A 24,723-nucleotide genomic window follows, 5' to 3' on the forward strand; every position below is an offset into this window, starting at 1 on the left:
TTTCTTTGATAGGATATCAAGCCTTGCGGATAAGGGGGAAGTGGTGCACATTGTATACCTAGACTTAAGTAAAGCATTTACTACAGTTTCGCATTAGCTTCTTAAAAATAAACTAGGGAAATGCAACCTAGACACAGCTACTATGAGGTGCGTGCATAGATGGTTGGATAAACGCTCCCAGAGAGTAGTTATCAATGGTACATAGTCATGCTGGGAGGGCATAACAAGTGGGGTTCCACAGGGTTCTGTACAATATCTTCATCAATGATTTAGATAATGGCATAGACAGTACTCTTATAAAGATTGTGGATGATACCAGGCTGGAAGGGACTGCAAGAGCTTTGGAGGATAGGGTCAAAATGATCTGGACAACCTGAAGAAATGGTCTCAGGTAAATAGGATGAAATTAAATAAGAACAAATGCAAAGTACTCCACTTACGAAGGAACAGTGAGTTTCACAATGCAAACTGGGAAATGACTATGTAGGAACAAGTACTTCAGAAAGGGTTGTAGGAGCCATAGGGGACCAAAAGCTAAATACAAGTTCACAGTGTGACACTGCACAAAAAGGAAAAAAAAATCCACCATAATTTTGGGATATATTAACAAGAGTGTTGTAAGCAAGACAGAAGAGGTAATTCTTCTGCTTTGATCTGCATTCATTAGGTCTCATCTGGAATACTGTGTTTTGTTCTGGGTGTCACATTTCAGGAAAGATGTGGACAAATTGGAGAAAGTCTAGAGAGGAATAACAAAAATGATTAAAAGTCTAAAAAACATGATCTATGTAGGAAGATTGAAAGAACTGGGTTTGTTTAGTCTGGAGAAGAGAAGACTGAGATGGGGACATTATAACAGTTTTCAAATACCTAAAAAGTTGTTACAAGGAGGAGGGAGAAAAATTATTCTCCTTAACCTCTGATGATAGGACAAGAAGCAATAGTTTTAAATTGCAGCAAGGGAGGTTTAGACTGGACATTAGGAAAAACTTCCTAACAGTCATGGGAGTAATGCACTAGAATAAATTGCCTAGAGAGATTGTGGACTCTCCATCATTGGAGATACTTAACAGCACCTTAGACAAATATCTGTCAAGGATTATATAGATGATGCTTAGTCCTGTCATGAGTGCAGAGGACTGGACTTGATGGCTTCTTGAGGTTCCTTCCAGTTCTAGTATTCTATGTTTCTATGATATGTAAATGTTAGACCTAAATTTTGAAGTGGAGACTTTCTATTTCCTCCCTTGAACAAGGGACCAAAAGGAAAACACTCTTCTCCAAGAGAACCAAGTGCAGCTGTTGTTTCTTTTGACTTCTGCGGTGTTGGTCTATCTGATTCCCAAAACAAATTTTCTCTAGTGTATCTTGGGCTCTTTCTGGACCTCTAGTTGGAATTCCAAGTTCTACAGAGAAACAAACTTGTGGACATCCACCTGTAGGCAGTGGTCTCTAAAACTATATCAGTCACATAAAAAACTGCCTAAACCAAGCTAATCCCTTTTTGTAGATGAGAGTATAGGAAGAATGACGAGAACTGACCAGAGAAAAGGTTTTGACAATTTCATTTGACTTTTTGGCCATGAAGTCTTGGAAGTACATGATATGAAGGGTTATAACTGCAGATTGGTAAACATTTATTTTGAATGAATCCAAAGGCACAGCATTGGGTTCTGGGGTGCAGTACTGTAATTCAACTAAAATCAATCATCTTGGATTTATGTCAGAAAAATTAGGGAAAGGTGGTATCATCCTATGAAGAGCTATCTTCTTTGTGTTCCTCTGTATAGAATATGTATTTAGCATCAGATGAATCCTCTCCCATGCATCTGAATTCAAATTACTACTACCATTATCCTGAAACTTAGGCAGTCCTACTCTAACATCTTAAATGTTATAGGTAATGGAGAGATCTAGAGCAATACTAGAGCTTCAGTAAGCAGTAGCAATGACTGAGACTGAGACCCTTGATGCAACTGGTGCTTGATGTGCTAGTGTGAAATCCAAAGCGTCCATGTCAGGAGCAACAATTTTCAGGATGCAAGGTTGTGCCTCAATATAAAAAGTGATCAATTTGTTCCTAGAGACTCTATAACTGCTGATACAGGGTATACTGAGTGGCTACCCCACTCTGACCTGAAGGGTCTAAAATTCCAGGGCCACAGCAGCTTAACAATCAAGAGACTTACTCCCAGGGTTTAAGCCTGTGTTTTGGAACTGGCTTCAGTGACCAATAAGAGTGTATGGACACACCAGGACACACTAGCTACTTAAGTATGTTGGACTGAGCTGGTGCAGTCTTTGTAGTCTGTTAGTCAGTTCAACACACACAAAGAGAAATAAGAGGAAGTCCAACGCCTAGGCATCAAGAGTAGAGAAAATAGCTCAGAAAATGTGTAATGATGACAATCTTTAGCCACCTCAGTTTCAACCAACTACAGACATTTCACAGTCCTGTTAAGGAAGGAACACCAAACACTGCAAACATTTCTGCTTCAGCTTTCAAAAGCAGAACTTAGTCAGATGAATAAAATGACTTGACAAAAGAAGTGTAACTAACAGCAGTCAAAACAGAACTCACTGGAGGACAACACTTAAATTTTTTTTTGCATACTTGGATGTATTTCTGTAACTCTGTTTTTTCAGTACTCCACAGTCAAGAGTGGGATGTTGCCCATAAGACAGTGATTTAAAAATCTGACAAAAAGTTAAATTCTAAATTAATCTTAATATGGAAAATAAATTGTGAGACACTTTCTTAAAAATCAGGAACACTGGGATTTCTGTACAATATATTCTCCAAATGCAGGTTTTTAACTTATTAAATACAATGTGCTTATATCCATGATGAGGCTGCATGAATAAATAGCACAACATGCCACCATTCAAGTGCTGGTATTATTATCCTGTCCCAATTTATACTCAGCTCATATTGCAGGGAGCAGAGGCAATGCTACAATTGTACAATAAGAGAAAGACTAAACAAGATAAACATCACTCATTAAAAACATTCTTATCAGACTATTCCTCATACTACTAGGGTGGATCATGTTAAATTCCATACTGAGAAGAAAAATAAAAAAGTACTCCTCCTCCAAAATGAATACCACCACAATGCTGTGATACTTGCAGCAAGCAGAATAGTGAATGCAGCTTCTGCTATGTTTTCTTTACCCATTGCTGTTAACGCGCACCATATGAATGTGAAGTAACAATAGATGTTAATCTTTATTAACACGTGGTACTTACTTATCTCCCACAATTCCCAAGTTGATTGTTGGGTAGCCGTGTTCTTGAATTGTGGCTAGGAGAGTGGAACGGTTACTGTCTCGGATCTTTCCTGGTAAGAGGTCATCCTCAGGATTCAACAACTGTAAAACAGAGCCATACTACCAATCATTCACTTCAGAGTGTTATGTGCCTTTGCTCATGGGAAACTTTTTGCTTTTGAAGGTGGATATGATTCCTACTGACACTTATGACAAATCAGTCAATGTGTGTCTGTAAATAGGTTCTGTGAATTCAGAACCTATAAAGCAATTTAAGCCGAAAAGCCATGTGGTTGAGACACTGACTGGTAAAGCAAAATAAAAAGTTTTTCTGATTCTTACTTGAATTATTTCAATGTATCAATGTCTGCAAACCCTCTTGTCATGGGGAATATCAGACTTCCAATTTCATTCAGAATAAAATCAAAATAAACACTTAATTTGTAACTGTTTCCAAGTTGATGGATAGATCTGCTTATTCTGATCTTATTGACACCTTAAGCTGCCACGTTAATGCTGCAACAACCAAGAATAATAAAGTCTAGTGTCTGCTCCATTTGGAAGACACATTTTAAATGTGGAAACCTACAGCAGCTTAAAAGATGAAAATTTAAACAGTTTCATATACTAACCAGGTAATTCTTTAAATAACATCCATTTTAGATGAAAAATGGGCTATTTTAAGGGGTAGAAAGATGACAATAATAATGATGATCTTACATTTACATAGCATCTTTTATCCTGAAGGATGCCAAAGTATCTAACAAACATACAGACATGTTTTACACACTAGGAATCCTTTCATTCATGTCTGAAATACCTTAGCCTTTCAGATGGACTGTATTGCTGATTAACAGCATGCAACAACACAACTGTTGAGGACAGGAGATGAAGGAGAATGCTGTATCAATTTGAAAATACAGTCAGGATGTTAGATAGAAAGAATATAATTACTCAGATTGGAACTTGGCTAGGTCACAACAGTGTGGCTAGCACTCCCCTATTGTGAAAAGACTGGATCTAAGTTTACAATTTTATACAAAAGATGCACACAGGGAACAACAGGTCCCACTTACTAATCACTCTTTGAGGCATTCTGAGCTTTCTCTGGAGGTATCTACTGCACAGCTTATTCCTGCCTATTTTAGGAGGTCTCTTAAGATTTCAGCCCAAGGCTGGTTGGCATTCTGCAGTCAAAGAATAATTTTCATTGGGGTTGTGTAAGCATTAAACATTTCAACAAGCTGCATCACCCACAAAATGTGAATGGAGATTTATTTTTATGGCTCTATTTTACATATCAAAGATTTAAAACTTAAATACTTCAAAGGCTTTCAATAGGATGAGACTACAGCCAGGGGTTTATTTTAGTGTTTAGACTTCAAAAGGATTGCCTCAGAAGAGCACAGTCAAGATGTTAGGTCAAAATGTACATTTGAGGTAACTAGATTTTTTAAATACAGCACGGTTACTACAATAATAAAAGTGATTTTCTAGTTGGTCAAGATGAGGACTTTGAATTCAATTAAATATATAAGTTGTTTTTTTATATAAATTGCTCCAAGTGCTTCATCTTCCTCACAGGGCTATTGCCCAGAAGTACATGAAACAGCTATTTAAAATTTCCCCTGGCACTAGTATACATCTTTGAAATACTGTGGTGTTGCCGCCATGATGTTTCCAGGATGTTAAGAAACAAGATGGGTCAAGTAATATCTTTTATTGGACCAACTAAGACATTACTTCATCCACTTTGTCTTTCATAAATCCTTTGCCATTCATGTTTCTAATTTTGAAATTTTTGCAATGAGCATTAGAAATAAGAAAAGAATTACAGGCCATTTGGCGGCTGTTTATATTTCTGTGAACACGGTAAAAGAAATAACCTCTAGTTTTATTGAGGATTTGGGTTTTATAGTTCATTTGAAAGCTCTGCAAAGAAAACATGTGCAGTACTATATTTTTAATTTAATTTCTCATGCATACCTGCTAAGAGTAGGCATCAACTTTTTTGGGACTTACATATAGAGAATTAGGGAGCTTGTTATTCATTAACATATTAACTACATCCCTAATTCTTAGGTTATGTCCCCTTCTGTTGCACTTATATGGCCTTATAACTATAATACACAAGGTTGAAATCCTGATCTCACCAAAGGCAATGGAAGTTTGCTATTAACTTCAGTGGAGCCAGGATTGCACTCTGAGTACCTGCTTCTTCTTGACACCCCTTGATAAAGGCTTGTATAAGTCATTTTCCCTCTACATTTGAGGATGTGACCAATTTAAATTTATGGAAGGTGGGGAATGGAAAATGGGGAAAGAGCAGCAGCAACCCAAGCTTTCTCATATTAAAATTTAATAGGTTGTGCTAAATGGGAACCTTTTTATTCTGATGTTCCTGAGATTGAACAGGATAGAGCCCTCGTCTTAAACTGCATTGCAAGAGGTTATCTGGATTTCAGTGTATCCTTTTAAGAGCAAAAATTTGTGGTTCCCAACAAGGCTGCTTTTCCCCAGAAGGAAGAAAGAGAATGGAGAGTCATGAAGGACTTCATCCTTGTTTCCATTATTGCTTACTTGTTTGAAACTTCCTAATGACAAATCTGCATGTCCCCATGCAGGAGGCTAGTTGCTCTAGGTATATGATCTTGTCAGAACTTCCAAACTAAGCAGTGTTGGGCTGCGGTATTAGTTAAATAGAGCCACTATTTAGACTACTAAAGCAAATTGTTCAGTAGGTGGAACTCATCCATGCTCTGAATCAGGTTACTTCAAAGTCTTAGAATAGTTACACAGGTCAGTGGCTCAAAAGATGTAGTTCTGTAAACTAGAAGCGGTAAAGTATGTTATATTCTGACCATACCCAACCATATCCCTAGCTCTCCTTAGAATACTCACTGTGCTGGTGAGGAAAAATAGCTGACATAGGACTGGATATGCTAGCTCTGTGCCTACTGTGGCTTGCCCAAGGATCTGGCCCATATTCTTGTGTGGAGGAAAACAAAATAAAAAACAGTTACCTACCTTTTTGTAACTGTTGTTCTTTGAGATGTGTTGCTTATGTCCATCTAATTCTAGGTGTGTGCATGCCCTTGTGCACAGTAGACAGAGACTTTTGCATTAGCAATATCCAAAGGGCTGGCTGTGGTGCCCTCTGAACTGCCACACTCATGCAGGGGTATGTTAGCTGCCACCAGCTTTATGCCTGCTCAGTTCCTTCTTGCCAGCGACTCCAACACAAGGGTAGGCGGGCAAGTAATGGAATCATCTTTTCTTCTTTGAGTGCTTGCTCATATCAATTCCATTTTAGGTCACTCATAAGCAGTATCTATGGAGGTGGACTCAGAATTCACCTCTTGGCACCTTGGAGTATTGCAAGCCAGCATCATTCTGGGCCTGCTGGCTAAGTGCATAGTGGGACAGAAGGTATGAACCGACAACCAGATGGCTGCCCTAGAAATGTCCTGGATAGACACCTGAGCCAAAAAGTTTGCTGAAGAGGCCTGCGCCCTGGTAGAGTGGACGGTGATGATTGCTTGCAGAGGGGGGGCGGGCTGTCAATATAGAAAGGCCTATGTCATCTGACTCCATCTCTGACTTGTGGTTTTAGGAAGAAGACTGGTAAGCAATTGAGTTGTAAATACTGATCAAAACTGTTAACTGATTAAATTATTAAAATTATATTGTTTAACTGGTTAACCATTAGGGGCCAGGGCAGCCACAGTGAGTGAGAGTGAGTGTGTGTGTGTGGAGTCTTACTGTTGCTAAAGCAGGCATTTTGGTCCAGATCCGCTGGAGCTGGGGCCACTGCGGTGTGGCTAGGAGCCAGGTCCAGGGTGTCTAGAGCTGAGGCTGCTGCTGGGAGCCGCTGAGAACTGGGACTGCGGTTACTGGGGCCGCAGCATGGCTGGGAGCTGGGGTGCCTGGGGCCACCAAGAAATGGAGCCATGGCCAGGAGATGGGACTGCAATGCAGCCGGGAGACAGGGCCATAAAGGCTGCTTCAGCATGGCCAGGTTCAGGCTGGGTCTGGGGCTGCTGGCACTGCTAAAGGTGGGTCCACTGGGGCTGGAATCTGGGGCCACTGGCACATGGCTGAATTCCGCCTGCCTGCCATGTGGCCCTCCTGCCACCCTGACTTCAGATTCCTGCCAGCTGGCTCCAAGTGGCTAGTAGACCAGTTAACCGGTTACCAAATAAGTATTCCGGTAAGTGCAATGCTTATCAGGTAACCAGTTAACCTTTTACATCCCTAGTAAGTAAGTATCTTGGTTTGAATGAAACTGAGAGATTGTCTTGTGATGGAAGGCCTTACCTGGACCTTTTCCTTGTAGAAGACTATGTAAGTTGCCATGGTACATCCTTGGGTGCACCCTCAAAATGACTGCTTGTGGTCGCTTGGTCCCTGGAAGGACTAAGCTGGGCATATTGCAAAGATGACAACTGGTAGCATTTCTCAAAACACCTGTCTTTGTCCTTTTTTGTATGAGCCAGATTGAGGGGCACCCCAAAATCAACACTGGTGGAGGCAGTGGTGGATGGAATGTCTTTCTAGCCTTCCGTGAAATATGCAGGTCCAGGGAGCAAAGGGCATCCTGGGAGTCTCTAAAGCCATAAAGTCTTGCATCAGTCAACTCAAAGAAAAGGCCCATTCCCTCAAAAGGGAGGTCCTGAAGGATGTATTGCATCTCCTGGGACAGCCTGGAGGTCTGTAGGCTGGTGCTATACCTCATAGCTATTGCAGAGATGCCTACCCTGGCTGATGACTCTGTGCCATCCCAGGCCATCTGGAGGACACTTCTGTGTACCCCCTTGCCTTCTTCTACCAGAGTGGTGAACTCCTGTGCCTGATCCTGTGGGAGGCTCTCCCTGAACTTGCTCACTGAATGCCATGCATTGAAATTTTGTCTCCCAAGTAGGGCCTGATGATTAGAGATTCTAAATTGGAGTCTTACTGTTGAAAAACAAAATCTTTTTGCCAAATAGGTCCAGCCTCTTGGCTTCTTTATTTTTGGGAGTGCCACTTGCTTGCTCTGCCTGTCCCTTTTATTGAGGACAGACACAACCAACAGCCCCACAGAAGGGTGTGTGTATATTCAAACCCCTTTGCAGGGAGATAGTACTTCTTTTCTACTTTCTTGAGTGTTGACAGAATGGAAGATGGGGTCTGGCACACCGACTTAGAGATCTTTGGGACCCCTGGGTGAACTGACAACACAACGTGAGCTGGGGCAGAGGAGAGGATGGGCTTCTCAGCTAACTCCTCAGCCTCCAAGTTCCAGTTAGCTACCACTCTTAGGTAGGGCTTGGTGTTCCCTAAAGTTATGGTGGGGGCTTGCTGGTTTATGAGGGATCTACCACCACCTCATCTGGTGAAAACAAGAACGATGACTGCACTGCTGGAGAGTGGGGGAGCAGCCCTTACTGCTTCAGGGACCATTCTGCAGCTGTTGGGGCCTCCCACAAAGTTGCCACCTTCGATTCGGCTCCTTGCTCTGACACTGGTACTGGCTGCACTAGGGGTATGTTGTCTGAAGCCACGTGGGAGGAGTGGTGGGAGTACAATGCTGGCATAACAGGCACTCCCCATGGGTTCCAGTGTTGCCACTGGGCAACCCATTGCCCTTGACCCTATGTCGGTGCCACAGGCACCCTGGTGGATTCCTGGCTAGGAAACAATGGTCCTTTATGGGGTAGAGCTGAAATGTCCCTCCGACCTGGGTCAATGCCCTTGCTTGGCCCATGGAAACCTGAGTATGTTGACTGACTCTTCTCAGTGTCTGGTATGGGGAAGGTGAAGGCTGATGCCTGCCCATAGAATGGTACCAGCATCCCAGTGACCAGTGCCATGACAAGGAACTGTCTGATGCTGGAAGAGACTGACATCTGGGAGTTCTGTGAGGCAAAAGAGATGGTCACTTTGGCTGTCTCTGACAGAAGGACCATTGGATTGGAGTTGCAACTCCAGAGTTCCATGTCTTGTAGGTGGGGAATGTGATGTTGGAATTCTGAGGCTCCTGACGAAAGACCGAGGCTACGGTACTGGGGTTCTTGGCTGTGATAAAGCGGAACTATGCCTGTGGTCCAGGGACCAGGGCATTCCACTGCGTTTAGGGGTGGTCCCATAACTGGCTTACTTGTTTGAACCAGTGTCTTGGCAGGATCTACCATGGAGCCAGGTGTCTGCAATGCCAGTCAGCCTAAAAGTGCTTTGACCATCAGGTCTGATTTAGGTTCAGATGACTGTGCAATGCATTGGGACTCCCAAGAGACAGGTCCTTGGCTGGGTTTGGGGGTCCAATCACAGCGGTACTCCCATGAGACTCCTTTTGGAAGGAGGACTAACACAGGTCCTTTTCCCAAAGTTCGCTTTCACAGTGCCTGCAGACTAGTTGACTTACACTGCTTCTTTGGTAATGGAGAAGAGGATGTCAAGCGGATCCCAGTGCTGGCAGTGCATTGCAGGCTGATGCCAAAATACCAGGCACAGAGTTCAAGTGAGAGGGGTCCAATGCTGAGCACAGAGCAACCTCCATGAGGTCCTTCAACTGAATGTACTATTCTTTTTGTGTTCAGGGGTGACAGTTTTTGCAGATCTAGTACTTGTTTTTACTATGGGCCTCCTCTAGGCACTTTAAACAACTCTCTTGAGCAGTGGTGAGCAACCTATGGCCTACATGTAGCCTATCAGGGTTCTATGTGTGGCCCACCAAACATTTTGTTCATTGTTGCCCCCGCTCAGAGTTGCCAGATTCTGCTGGTTTCTGTCCATATAGTTTTTTTCCTACCAGTAGTACTAAAGTAACACGCATGTAAAGCAAGGGCATGTGAAGTGAGATGAATGCTGATTGCACACAACATTGACTGAGAGAGCCATGCGCCCCTTCTACATCCAATCAAAGTACTGTTATGGTTCAATCAGCACATCCTAAGTATGCATGTCTGGTTAGCAATCATATCCAGGGGACCATCTTGGTTACGACAGTCTTGTGGCCGACTGAGATGCTCTTGAGGGTCACTGATGGGTATTGGCTGACTGCACCCAAAACTTGGCTTGAACTTTGGGGAACAGGGCATGCCCCATTCTGGGATAAAGTCTTGGCCGGGACTCTAACTACTAAACTACCTCAAAGAACTCAACAGCTAACTAATCACTCAACTAAATAACAAAGAACAATCTAAATAGTGAACAACTAATGCTCCTGGCTAAGCACTCCAACCAACCGACATGGGGGTATGAAGGAACTGAGAGGGCACTGGGCTGGCAACACATTATGTACTGCTGCCTCAGTGAGGCACTCCAGAGATGCCACAGCCACCTCTACGAATACCAATAAGGCAAAAGTCTCCAACAGCTGTGCACATGGACATGTGCACACTTAGAATGGACAAGAGTAAGCACTCCACAAACCATAATTAGGCTGGGTATTATTATCCAAAATACTACTTCTGTGCCTGCAAATAGAAGTAAGTTAAAAAAATCTTGAGTTTAAAGATTTTTTTTACCTCATTCCCAGTTGACATGACTGCAACGACTGGAAACTTGTTAACTTCTACTTCTGTTACTCCAACGGTTGCTAAGAGGCCAATTTCTGATGGACCCATGTGGGTTCCCTTAGCCAGTACACATTCACCTCTTTTAATGTCGTGTCCTATGGGTCTTTTCATAAAAAAAGAAGAAAGAAAAACAGAATATAATTCAAAATGATTCTTGTTACCTGGTCAAGCTCTGATTGAAGAGCGTGCATCAGTGCCCTGGTTATAAATTAAAAAATTCAGTGCTATTTACGGTAAAACAATGACTAGAAAATGCACTATCAATTATATTCTCTGAAGAGATATTTTAAAACAAGCTTATTTACACACCTGATATCTTGGCCTGGTCGAGCCTGCACCAGAATTCGTACTTCTAGTTCTTCAGTGCCCTGTAAAAAAGAGAAGGTCACACAATTCCAAATGTGTTAATCAAACAAAATTAATTAGCTTTTATTTCTCACTAGTCTCCACTGTTTCTGCATGGTTCACAAATGGCCATGCCACAGCAGTGATTATTCTGTCACAGTATTTTCCAAACATCATCTTAGTTTTTGTGATCTGCTGATCATGAGTGCTTTACAATGTGTGCTCTAATTTTAAGAGTTTAAAATAATTACTTTCCAGCTGAGCTTATTAGGAAAGGACCTGTGCTGAATACATGGTTTTGTCTTGCTTTTTAAATGACTGCTACATTTATGCTTCTTCCCCATACAATATCCTTGGGTTGTGTGCTAATCTTATTTACCACAGAGATTCTTTCCCCTTTTCTCAGCCAACCTCACATCTTCAAGCATATTTAAGAAGTAGCCTCTCCAGGCAAAAAAAAAATCAAGAAGCATAGCAAAGCATGTGGCATTACACCAACAGATAAGCAGTAAGAAAAAACCCGCCCTAACAACCAGTTGTGTGCCCACATTTCTGTGGGGTTATTTAGAATTTGTGTTGTGCAGGGACCTTTTCTCTTCTTTGGAACATCAGAGAGAAGATAACATGCCATGTTTATGTATTGTTAACAAGACTGGTAGGAAAGCCTGAAGTCTGCTTTGTGATAGAACTTTTGTGTTCACATACTCAGGAGTTCAATGCTCTGGTGGTTTGCTCAATGCCAGTAAATCCGGTGAGGGCAGTTTAACTTGTAGACTACATTATACGTACACATATTTAATTTAATAAGCTCTGTAAGTAGGTGGATGATAAAAATGCTCAGCTGCAAGAAAGCAGTAAGTTGTCAGCCACCCTTAATTTTTTACCTGAGACACCCCAATGCCATGAGTTAAACACTTTACAATGCAAACACAGCATGTGTTGAGAAGTAGCTTCCCTGCCATGTGAAACATTACAGCCTATTTTGTAAAATAAGGTAGTGTTGGACTGCACATAGTGATTCCTCTTTACTTTTCTAAAAAGGCTCCAGAGAATCTGTCATTTTCATCAGGATAAACATCAAAGAGAAGCGGAAAGGATTTTGGTTTAATTTAAACATCCAAAATCACTTTGGAACTTTGATCATTGCTTCAAAACTGAGTTTTTAATGAGGATTGTGAGATCGGTGCCCATGCAGCAGACAAGCAGTTTTTCAGGTACCTCTGCCTCTTTCACTGGGGTTCATGAGGTGTCTGGAAACTGGAGAACTGAACAGAACAAGATCTCTGCACAGTCAGGCTACGCCTAGACAGCAGAGCTATTTCGGGATATTGGAAGTATCCTAAAATAGCTATTGCGCATCTTTAAATGCACCCATTATTTTGAAATAACGGGCGCACTATTCCGGCATCCCTGTAAGCCTCATTCTACAAGGATGTGTCTGCACTGCACCCCTTTTCCGGAAAACGGATGCAGATGAGACAAGTCGGAATTGCAAATGCAGCGGGGATTTACATTTTCCCCGCTGCACTTGCATGAACATGGCTGCCGCTTTTTTCCGGCTTGGGGCTTTGCTGGAAAAAAGCGCCAGTCTAGACGGGGATCTTTTGGAAAACAAAGTCTTTTCCGAAAGGTCCCTTATTCCTGATTTTAAGAGGAATCATTTAGCTCATTTTGTGTCTTTGACTTACTTACTAAATTTATTTTTATGAGCAGTTGTATAAATTCTTAGAGAATGCAAAGTGGTCCTGGAATATTTTAATGCATGGAGAGACTCTTCTGTATTCTCTTAAAAAAAAAAAGCTGGCCAAGGGAAGGTCCTTTGCTATATTCTGGACCTCCCTCAGAAATCTTGAGAGCTGAAGCCAGGAGGCCATTTTCGTAACTAACGGTATAGAAACAGAAAACAGCTATGTCAGGAGCATCCAAAGAGACCTATAGGGTTGTTCTGGCAAGAAGATGGTCCTCTGTAATGATTACTTTAAGTTGGTACCCTCTGTTCTGGTGGTAAACACTCAATACATAAAGGGAACTTAGAATAATTGGTGTGACTATATTTTGTCATCGGTTCCTAATAGCTGATGATTCTAAACTGTTTCTGTTCTTTGAGGTATGTTAGTTCATTTACAGCCATAGGGAGTTGGGAAAGGGCTGAGAAAACAGAAACACCTAATCTTTAGATGGAATGTAATATTTCCTATCAGGCAGACAGCTCTTTTACAGGTGGACAGTATTGTTGCTGAGATATGCTAGTTTAATTTAGCAGGATCTAGCAATGCCTCATGAATAGGTAGCACAATTTAGGCATATGATACAGATTCTAACTGAGAGATGCTAATCTGGTATTTCCTGTTGATTAAATTAGGAAATGCTTTCGAGCTGCATGGAACACGTTACATCTCCTCTGAGGTTGTGCTAATAGGTGGGACATTTGGATCAGCATTGTGTTCCTTGTGCTAAGAATACTGAGGCAGGCCCAAGTACCAAATCTGTAATTACTTGCAGCTAATAGAAATTTATATCAATGTAATAAGTGATTGAGACTCCCAAAGGGCAAACAGCTAATAGACACTCTCAAATTTACAGTGCATAAAGAATTTGCAGCATCTCAATGCCCAATTCAAGACACTAGAATAGACTAAGTAAGTCTTCAACAGGATTGCATGGACTAGAATATTTTGTGAAGCAGGAATATTGAGAAGTTTTTGAGATTCCAGGAAGAGGAATGAGGATGCAAGTTCTAATTCCTTCTGCAAGTGGTACTCTAATCTTAATAAATAGGGCGAAAAGAACTAATGGCATGACGGTTATGACACCATGTCCCCCTGGAAGCTTATGAACTACACAATGAATTTTTGCTATCCCTGGTGTTATGCTGCTGCATGGAGAACTATTAGCACAATGAGATTTTAGTTACGACTCACATCATCTGATTCCCTGATGAGTTCTGTGTCTTCTACTTGCACCACAGCATCAGCACCACAGGGGATTGGAGCACCTGTTGTAACCCGCATTACCTGACCAGGCATCACAGTCTGGGTTGGCTGAAAAAAACAACAATCAAATGATGCAACTAATATACTTTTAACAAGGGAAAGGGAAAACATTTGAATACTGCAGAAATAAACTGTAGTATAATGAATTCTTTTCATAGTATGGCTTTTTTCTTCTTGATACACTGTTAGTGTACATCTAAACCACATGGCTCTGTCGACGGAGCCATGTAGATTAGTTTACATGAAAAAGGAAAATGAAGCGGCGATTTAAATAATTGCCGCTTCATTTAAATCAAAATTGTCAGCACAGCGCGGCAGTCCAGATGGGGATCCTGTAAGCCTTGTGACAGGATCTGCCGACGAAGGGTTCTGGGGTCGGCAGATCCCCATCTAGACTGCCGCGCTGTGCCGACAATCAGCTGATCGGCACAACGCGGTGGCTATTTTGATTTAAATGAAGCAGTGATTATTTAAATCGCAGCTTCATTTCCCTTTGCCGTCCTGCCTAATCTACATGGCTTTCGACGGAGCCATGTAGTCTAGACACACTCTTAATGGAGTTATAATGGGTAAATCCTCTATGATTAAAGAATAACAGGTTCAAATCTGACTCAGGACATTAGTAATTGAAAACCATTATTATCTAATGACAGTATGAAATAAAACAGTAGTTTTAGCCATTTTCCCAGAAGACAGGTTTCTACATCACAAAAAATAATTACCACAATAGGCAATAAATTGACATACTTGCTGGTAAGAAACCAAAGAATGATTTGTCCAAGAGAATTAATTCCCATATCATACCAAGAGGTGGTAATTCTGGGTTAGGGTTGAAGCACACAGGCAAGGAGCTACTCCCCTGGTCTATACTAGGGGATAAGTTCAAATTAAGATATGTAACTTCAGCTATGTTAATTGCATATCTTAAATCGAAGTATCTTAACTCAAATTTTGGTGCAGTTCACACGGTGGGAAGTCAAAAGGAGCACACTTTCCCTTTGACTTCTCTTACTCCTTGTAGAAGTGGGACTACTGGCATTGACAGGAGTGCCCTCTCAGTTCGAATTACTTAGGTTTGCATGGGATATCTACCCTTAAGCGGATCTATCTGCTGAGGCCTAAAATGTATAGTGGAATTAGTAGTTGCTCTATAATAGTCACAAAGACCATGCTAAAGAACTCAGGCTGTGTTTGCACTTCTAAAATTACAGTGCAGCTGTGTCAATGCTTTAAAGTGAAAGTATGCCCACAGCAGGAAGGCTGGGAGAGAGAGCTCTCCCAGGACTGTCTGTAAACCGTCTCAATAACGGGAATAGCTACCATTGCTGGGAGCCGGTACTCTGGCACCTTACAGTGTCATGATTTCCTATGCTTAGCAGAGTGTTTTTTCACATCCCTGAGTCAGAAAGTTGCAGTATAGTAAAGTGGCAGTGTAGGTGTAGCTAAATTACTATCAGAAACAATATAAGGATATGTCTACACTAGCTTGTTAATTTGAGCTAGGTAGGCAAATCAGGCAACCGGAGTTGCAAATGAAGCCCTGGGATTTAAATATCCCGGGCTTTATTTGCATGTTCCCGTTTGGCTGCCATTTTTAAATCCCCTTAGTTCAAACGAACTGCCTGCGGCTACACAAGGCAGTTTAAAGTTAATCCGAACTAAGTCTTTAGTTCGGATTAACCGTTACTCCTGATTTGCCTACCTAGCTCGAATTAATGAGCTAGTGTAGACATAACGTAACTTCCTAAGTAGCCTGCATTATCTATGACAGAAAAAATAGACAATAGAAATATGAAAAAATAAATCATGTGAAATAAAGTTTGTTTTTAATTAATCACTAATAATATTTTATTATATTTTCCAAAATCCATAGTAAAATTATCATTTGACCCTGAACATTTGAGAAAAGAATAAATAAAGAAAAAAAATCTTGTTAATAAAAATCAACTGGAAGCTAATGTATGGATGTGCATATTTCCTTGTTTTGTGCAGAGCTTCTTGTTTGCTTTATCTATCCTTCTGCTGCAATCTCACGCGGTGATATTCTCTGATTTGCCAACATAAAATTGGAATTTCAGTATGACAAAAGTTGATGTGCCTTGTTCACTGGGGCAATACTGCAGAAGGAAGACAATCTGGCCTCATTAAGATATCTACTAAGATAAAATTGACAGTTGAGTCTGCATTTAATTTTGCCTATTCTAAGGAAAAAAGAGATCAAATGTCTTTCAGCAGGGCATAAATAAAATGGTAATGAGAACTAAAAAAGGGCCAATTATCATGTACCATATCTAGGATTTCACTAATCACAGAATCAGAAATGTAGGGCTCATGGGACCTGTCAGTCAGTCATCTAGTTCATTGAGGCTAGGTCTACACTAGCTTTTTCCAATCGCTTTTCTGGAAGAGGCTTTTCTGCCATTTGGCCCAGTCTAGATGGAGCGAAATGGTGGAAAAGCCTCCTCTTTCGGCAGAGCCCTTATCCCTCGTAGAACGAGGAATACAGTGCTCCCTGAAATAGCGTGTTTGCTCTTCTGCAAAAAAAAGTGGAAGAGCAAATGCATTTCTTGGTCACAGCAGAGTTTTTCCGGTATCCCGGAAAACCCCCGCAGTGTAGACGTACCCTGAGTCTCAATATTTTTTCATTTGTGAACCCTCTAAAAATTTTCAAATGAAGATATGGACCTCTTTGGAAATCTTAGATGTACTCTGAAGACTTGTACGGGCCCATGGATCACATGTTGAAAACTATTGTTTTTGTAAAGACAACCTTTTGCAAGATCCCAGTCATAATCTGTGGACCCCAAGGATCTGCAGACTACAGGTTGAGAATCACTGATCTAGTCCAGCCCTCTATACTAAGCCAGGATCAAATAAACCTAGACCAGGGTTCGGCAACCCCCGGCATGCATGCCACAAGTAGCATGCGAGCTGCTTTTCTTTGGCACGTGAAGCAGGAGCTCAGCCCCGCCCCCCTTCTCCTAGCAGCCGGGACCCTGTGACACTGTTCCTTTAATGTCCACGCCTACGCAGCGATGCACAAAAAATCTAAGCCCACCTAACTCTGCAGCAGCACTGCTGCTCTCACTGATGGTGGTGGGGATGAGGACAGGGAAAGCCTGTGGCTGCGTGACTATGTGTGTGGGGTGGAAGAGTGAGGGGGCGGTTGAGAACTGGAAAGGGAGTGTTGAAGCCGCGGGAAGCTTGGGGATCAGAGGGAGTATGTTGAAGCTGTGGGAGGCCAGTGCCATGTTGGGGGCCGGCTTCCACTGTTGCTAAGGCTGCATTGTGGGGCAGATGGCAATTCGGGCTTAGAACATGTGGCAGCCGGGCGAGTTGCTGCTGCAGCCTGGGGATTGGAGGGAAGCTGTTGCAGCCACGGGCAGGGGTTGTATATGTATTGCATATCCTGCAAAAAACTATTACTCATTGCATATGCGTAGTGCTGACTGGAAAACTATTGCTCTAGGACAGTGTCCTGCTTCTGCCACGTGCATTAGCCTCGTGTTATTCTGAGACAGCCGAAGCCAGAGGGAGGGAAGAAGCAAAGTCATCAAATTTACAGAGATCTTGACAGCAGGAAGAATTGATTCTCAGCAACTAATGGCAGTTCCTAAGAAAACAAAGTTAAATGTTAGCTCATTTCAGCCTTCTTGGATTGTTGAATACAGATTTGCTTAACATAAAGATCATGCTGTTTGTGCGCTATGTTGTGAGAGTGTTGTTTGCTGCACATATAGGATACGTCTAGACTACATGGCTCCGTCGACGGAGCCATGTAAAATATTTTATTTGGCATAGTCAGAGAAGCGGGAATTTGAATAATCCCCGCTTCATTAAGATAAAAATGGCTGCTGCGCTGTGCCGACGATCAGCTGATCCGGCATGGCGCGACAGTCTAGATGCGGCGCGGTCGACAAGGGAAGCCTTTGTCAACCACTCCGATATGCTGGTTGTTTCCAGCTAATAGGAGCTGAGGATTGGGCTGGGGGCAGGGAGATCACACAAAGATTGCCGCACAGACTGTACTTTAAACTGCAGCAGCTGTGTGCCTGGTGGTCCTGGTGGTTTGGCGGGCCAGATGTGGCCCCCAGACTGTATTTTGCCCAGGCTTGCTTTAGCCTGATTTCTTCCAGGCTGCAGACCTTGTGAGAAGGGCCGAGTCCATGCAAAGGTCACCGGAGAAGCGGCCCAGGAATCTAGAGGCAATAAAGGGGAGCAGAGGAGGGCAGGACAAGGCCGTCTCTAAAGGGTATCTGACTCGGGACCCAGAGTAATGAGTGGGCCTGGGTCCTCCCCTTCCCCCTTGCTTTGCCACCAGGGTGTCACCTATACATACTGTGGCTTGTCCCTGAGGGGCTAGGCTTTAGGGCCACAGTGGCAATAGAGAACAAGAACTGCTGATACAACCACTGGAATGGGGAAGAGAGACCACTGTACAGTGGGCACTGCCAGAAGGCAGTGATACAAACAGGATTTTACAGTTTGGGAGCCACGTGGATCCAGAGTGAGAGCATGGAGTGAGGATGCAGGAGACACCAGTCAGAAGGAGGTGCCTTGAAAACGACTGAGTTAATTCCTGAAAGTCGTTTTAAAAATAATCTTTGAGAAAGGATTTGCCTTCTCCAAGAAGACACATGGTCTATCTAATCTAGTTGCTTATTTCTGTTTTTCACTTGGAACAGGTACTTCAGAAGGCTAAACCATTAATTCAATGCCTCGAATCATTAGAGACCCTATAATTTTTATCCTAGCTATACTGTAAACATATGTACTATTTTTATCATATAATTGTCTAATATTGTGCTAAATTTACTAAGGCATTTGTCTCCTACAGCAGTGAGTTTCACATGTTAATTGCATATTGCATAAAAATAATGTATATTTCCTCCCATTTTAAATGTATTGCCTTTTGGCCTCATAAGGACCATGCCTATGAAAATGTCATAATTCAGTTATTAGGATCAATTGTTGTAAAATGTGCTATGTTTTCAGCTTATTTCCCAGTGAACTAGTATAATTACTGTTTCCTGATTTATAAACTTACAGGCTATGTCTAGACTGGCCAGTTTTTCCAGAAAATCAGCTGCTTTTCCGGAAAAACTTGCCAGCTGTCTACACTGGCCGCTTGAATTTCCGCAAAAGCACTGACTTCCTACTGTAAGAAATCAGTGCTTCTTACGGAAATACTATTCTGCTCCCGTTTAGGCAAAAGTCCCTTTTGCACAAAGCTTTTGTGCAAAAGGGCCAGTGTAGACAGCTCAGATTTGTTTTCCGCAAAAAAGCCCCGATCACAAAAATGGCGATTGGGGCTTTTTTGTGGAAAAGCGCGTCTAGATTGGCACGGACGCTTTTCTGCAAAAAGTGCCTTTGTGGAAAAGCGTCCATGCCAGTCTAGACGCTCTGTTCCAAAAATGCTTTTAACGGAAAACTTTTCCGTTAAAAGCATTTCTGGAAAATCATGCCAATTTAGCCACAATGATTTAAAACATCCAAGCACACCTGTGAATGTGACTGGGTGTTTTTTTACACTGAACATTGTTGACTGTATATTAATTATCTTCCTTTTCCTTTTCAAAATTGAACATATTAATTTGTTTTTATATATTTGAGAGCGTGGTATTCTCTTAAGTTTTATTACATTAGTTTGCCTTTATTTTTTTTCTACACCATCCCAAGTGCATTGACACTGTAAAACAGAATGCATAAAGCTATTAGCATTAAATGAGATGTTATTTTTATTAGTTATTGTTATTATTATTATTATTATTAATAATAATAATAATAATAATAATAACAATAACTTAGTTTTAATGTTGGCTTTACCCTTAGGTAATAGCCCAGATTCTGCAGTAATCAAGATGAAATATATAGAAGTAAGAAAGTGATAATTAAAATGAAAGACGTTACTTAGATATGGTGAAGTTGTAAAATACATACTAATAACAATATTTGCACTTCTAAAGTGCTTTTCATTATAGAACTTCAAAATGGTTTACAAATGTCAAAATTCCATTTCAGATGTAGAAACTGAGGTACAGAAAGGCTTTCTCTTACCTATGTCACAGAGTGATTCTATGACCGAGATAAAAACAACACCCAGGAATCCTGACTGTGTGTTCCCCCCTCTACCCATTAGTATACTATTAATAAGTATTCTAATTAAAATCTTCAGTAATCTTAGACTATTATAGGAATCAGATCAAGCTAATGCTGCTATACTCCACTTTCTTTGAGCCTCAGGGGTTTCTCAAAAGCCTTTCAAAAAATTGTAAGGGCCTCACGCTTTATTGCCCTCATCAAACTTCCTATACTGTCAAATGTACTTCCACTCAAAGGGAAACAAGTACAAATCCTTTCATAACTTAGCTACTTTATTCTTGAGCCAAAGAGAATTATTACAGAATATGATGTATTTTTGCTTTTTACCCAGAATAAATGTGCTGTTTCCTTAGTTTATCCGGGAGCAGGGGATCTAATCACGTTTATTTCTGCTCCTGCCACAACACTGGGGAACTTGCTCCAAATGCTGTCAGTCACAACCTGTTCTAGACTCTACATGGACACCAGTAGAGCACCAGAATCACTGGATCCCACGTGCTTATCTGACAGGGTCTGAGTAGAGCTGGGTCACTATTCCTAGCTTTGGGTCTCTAAGGCATACTTCCCAAGGACAGATTTCATGTCTGCCACCCTTCCTTGAAACATGAGGCTCTGTAGCCCTGCTGTCTTATCTTCCAAAAACCAGTGCCTGAGCCTACTGGAACCCCCACTGGCTTATGCACCGTCTCTCAATGTTCCACTTCACTGTGAGTGTGCTGAGCTTCCTGAATAACCTCTTCAGGGACAAGAGGACAGGCAACAAGGAATACAGGCTTAATCAAGAAATTCTGACCCATAGTCATTTTACCCTCAAGAAAATGCTAAAGAGTTGAAAATCTTTGCATTATAGCAAATGGTCCTGGGATGCTGCGAGGCAGTAGGATTGAAATATGACCATGTATATCATTAATATTGTGACTGTTAAACAACTGCAATAAATCTTGTACAAAATATTTAATGTAAGGTGTCAATGGAAAAGTTATAATTTGCCAGATAAGATTATTCTGTTTAAATCTATGGATCATTAGAGCCCTGAAAATCTGTAGCTATTTGCACCTCATTTTTGTGGATATGGATGCAGATACAAATTTTGTATCTAGAACCATGCAAATTAGAACATAAGAATGGCCATACTGGGTCAGACCAAAGGTCCATCTAGCCCAGTATCCTGTCTGCCAACAGTGGCCAATACCAGATGCCCCAGAGGGAAGGATCACAACAGATAATCCTCACGTGTTCCCTCCCCTGTGACTCATCCCCAGAGAAACAGAGGCTAGGAATACCATTGCTACCCATCCTGGCTCACAACCATTGACAGACCTTACGTCCATGAATCTATCTAGCTCTTTTTTGAATCCTGTTAAAGTTCTAGCCTTCACCACATCCTATGGCAAAGAGATCCACAGGTTGACTTTGCGCTAAGTGAAGAAAAACTTCCTTTTGTTTGTTTTAAACCTGCTGCCTACTAATTTCATTTGGTGACCCTTAGTTCTTATATTGTGGGAATAAGTAAATAACTTTTCCTTATTCACTTTTTCCACACCAGTCATGATTTTATAGACCTGTATCATATCCCCTGCTTAGTCTCCGCTTTTCTAAGCTGAAAATTTCAAGTATTTTTAATCTCTTCATATTGAACCTGTTCCAAACCCTTAATCATTTTTGTTGCCTTTTTCTGAACCTTTTCCAATGCTAATATATCTATTTTGAGATGAGGTGACCACATCTGTACACAGTATTCAAGATGTGGGCATATCATGGTTTTATATAGAGGCAATAAAATATTTTCTCTCTTATATTCTATCCCCTTTTTAATGACTCCTAACACTCTATTTGCTTTTTTGACTGCCGCTGCACACTGAGTGGATGTTTTCAGAGAACTATCCACAATGACTCCAAGATCTTTCTCTTTAGTAGTTGTAGCCAAATTAGTCTCCATCATATTGTATATATAGTTGGGATTATTTTTTCCAATGTGCATTACTTTATATTTATCAACATTAAATTTCATTTGCCATTTTGTTATCCAGTCACCTAATTTGGTAAGATCTTTTTGAAGCTCTTTACAGCCTGCTTTGGTCTTAACTATTTTGAGCAGTTTGGTATCTGCAAATTTTGCCACCTCACCCTTCCTCCAGATCATTTATAAATAAGTTGAATAGGATGGGTCCCAGGACAGACCTTTGGGGGACTCCACTAATTACCTCTCTCCACTTGGAAAACTTACCATTTATTCCTACACTTTGTTTCCTGTCTTTTAACCAGTTATCAATCCACGAAAGGACCTTCCCTCTTATCCCATGACAACTTACTTTACTGAAAAGCCTTTGGTGAGGGACCTTGTCAAATGCTTTCTGGAAATCTAAGTATACTATATCCACTGGATCCCCCTTGTCCACATGTTTGTCGACCCCCCTCAAAGAACTCTAGCAGATTAGTAAAGCATGATTTCCCTTTACAGAAACCATGTTGACTTTCCCTCAACAAATTATATTCATCCATGTGTCTGAATTTTATACTTTACTATAGTTTCAATTAATTTGCCCGGTACTGACATTAGACTTACCGGTCTGTAATTGCCAGGATCACTTCTAGAGCCATTTTTAAGTATTGGTGTCACATTAGCTATCTTCCAGTCATTAGGTACAGAAGCTTATTTAAAGGATAGGTTACAAACCACAGTTAATGGTTCTGCAATTTCACATTTGAGTTCTTTCAGAACTCTTGGGTGAATGCCATCTGGTCCCTGTAACTTGTTACTGTTAAGTTTATCAATTTTTTCCAAAACCTCCTTTAATAGCACCTCAATCTGGGACAATTCCTCAGATTTATCCCCTAAAAAGAATGGCTCAGGTTTAGGAATCTCTCCAATATCCTCAGCCGTGAAGACTGGAGCAAAGAATTCATTTAGCTTTTCTGCTATGACTTTTTCATCTTTGAGTGCTCCTCAATCATCCAAGGGCTCCATTGGTTGTTTAGCCAGCTTCCTGCTTCTAATGTACCTAAAAAACATTTTACTATTATTTTTTGAATTTTTGGCTAGCTGTTCTTCAATCTCCTTTTTGGCTTTTCTTATTGTATTTTTACACTTAATTTGACAAAGTTTATGATCCTTTCTATTTTCCTCACTAGGATTTGACTTCCACATTTTAAAAGGTATCTTTTTATCTGTCATTGCTTCTTTTACCACGGTGGCACTTTTTTGGTTCTCTGTGTTTTTTAACTTAGGTATACTTTTAAGTTGGGCCTCTATTATGGTGTCTTTGAAAAGTTTTCATGCAGTTTGCAAAGATTTTACTTTTGTCACTGTACCTTTTAATTTCTGTTTAACTAAATTCCTCATTTTTGTATAGTTCCCCTTTCTGAAATTAAATGCCATAGTGTTGGGCTGCTGAGGTGTTTTTTCCCACTACAGGGAAATTGGTGGATATACACATCTGAGGATGTGGAAAGCCACAGCTCATTTTTTTGGTTATAGAAGTAGATACAAAAAGGCTCTGTGTATCATCACTGTATCTGAAATTATGAATAGTAGCTACATACCTGTGAATCAGATGTGTTTGTTCCAGTCTATCCAGTACATTGGGAATGGACTGTCAAATTTATTAGTTTTGAAATCCTTTTAAGAGAAGGGTATTAATTTTTTGCAGATCTGGCATAATTCTAGGGGTTGGCAATACTGAACATGTCCTGGAAAAATTGCTGATATTGAGGGACAGGATCTACCTGTGACTCAGTCTTTTCAGTGAACAAAATGTATACCAGATTTCATACTCTTAAAAATTTGAGTTGCAGAGACATTAATTAGAGTCATTAATTAAATGTTAACTATAGGCCACAGTGCTAGAATTGTTAATACCCCTAACACAAGAATTCACTTTTGTAAAGTGTCTCTGTGCAGCCCATGATGTATTCCATTTGTGCCTGCTCTTGTATAATGGGCTTAGGCAGAAATTACAAAACAGGGATTTGGAGCAGTCTAACTAGCACTGGAGGCTGAAGCATGCATGCTGAATGGGAAACAGCAAGCTTACTTGAGCTCTTAGTGGCTAGGAACCTATGATATAGTGGCTAGGAACCTATGAAATAGTCTTATCACCAAGTGCTAGTGCAAGAGTTTTATCCCATCTATTCTCGAACAATTCACATATATAATAGAGCAGGCCATAAGCAGGAACTATTTTTAGCTTGCTCTTAAACTCAATTCACACTCTTAGTAGAGTTCACATTCGTCTCTTTGCTGATATTTGATTTTATTAACTCAAAAATTACCAATACTACAACATAAAGTTCATTTCAGACTATCTCCCATAGACTTGCTTGCTTCTAGGGCTCCTCCAGGATTGCTCAACTCACACCCTCAATCAGGGATGGGCAAGCAGCCCGGTGACCAGATCTAACCTGACTAACACCTCTGTCTGGCCAGCAGCACAGGGGGGAGATCATGCAGGCTGC

General features: G+C 41.1%; 1 protein-coding gene across 18 annotated transcripts in view; it reads right to left on the reverse strand.

Annotated features, from left to right (window-relative positions):
- The window catches only part of GPHN (gephyrin), a 535,888-nt gene that overhangs the window by 61,200 nt on the left and 449,965 nt on the right, over positions 1–24,723 (reverse strand). For all 18 annotated transcript variants that reach the window (XM_075927415.1, XM_075927413.1, XM_075927409.1 and 15 more), the window contains 4 exons: positions 14,095–14,214; positions 11,138–11,196; positions 10,778–10,931; positions 3,250–3,371 (listed from right to left, as the gene is read on the reverse strand). In XM_075927415.1, the coding sequence (XP_075783530.1) occupies positions 3,250–3,371; positions 10,778–10,931; positions 11,138–11,196; positions 14,095–14,214 (455 nt within the window). The remainder of the gene's footprint in view (positions 1–3,249; positions 3,372–10,777; positions 10,932–11,137; positions 11,197–14,094; positions 14,215–24,723) is intronic.

This window comes from Pelodiscus sinensis, chromosome 4 (genome assembly GCF_049634645.1).
Source record: "Pelodiscus sinensis isolate JC-2024 chromosome 4, ASM4963464v1, whole genome shotgun sequence".
Lineage (NCBI taxonomy): Eukaryota > Metazoa > Chordata > Testudines > Trionychidae > Pelodiscus > Pelodiscus sinensis.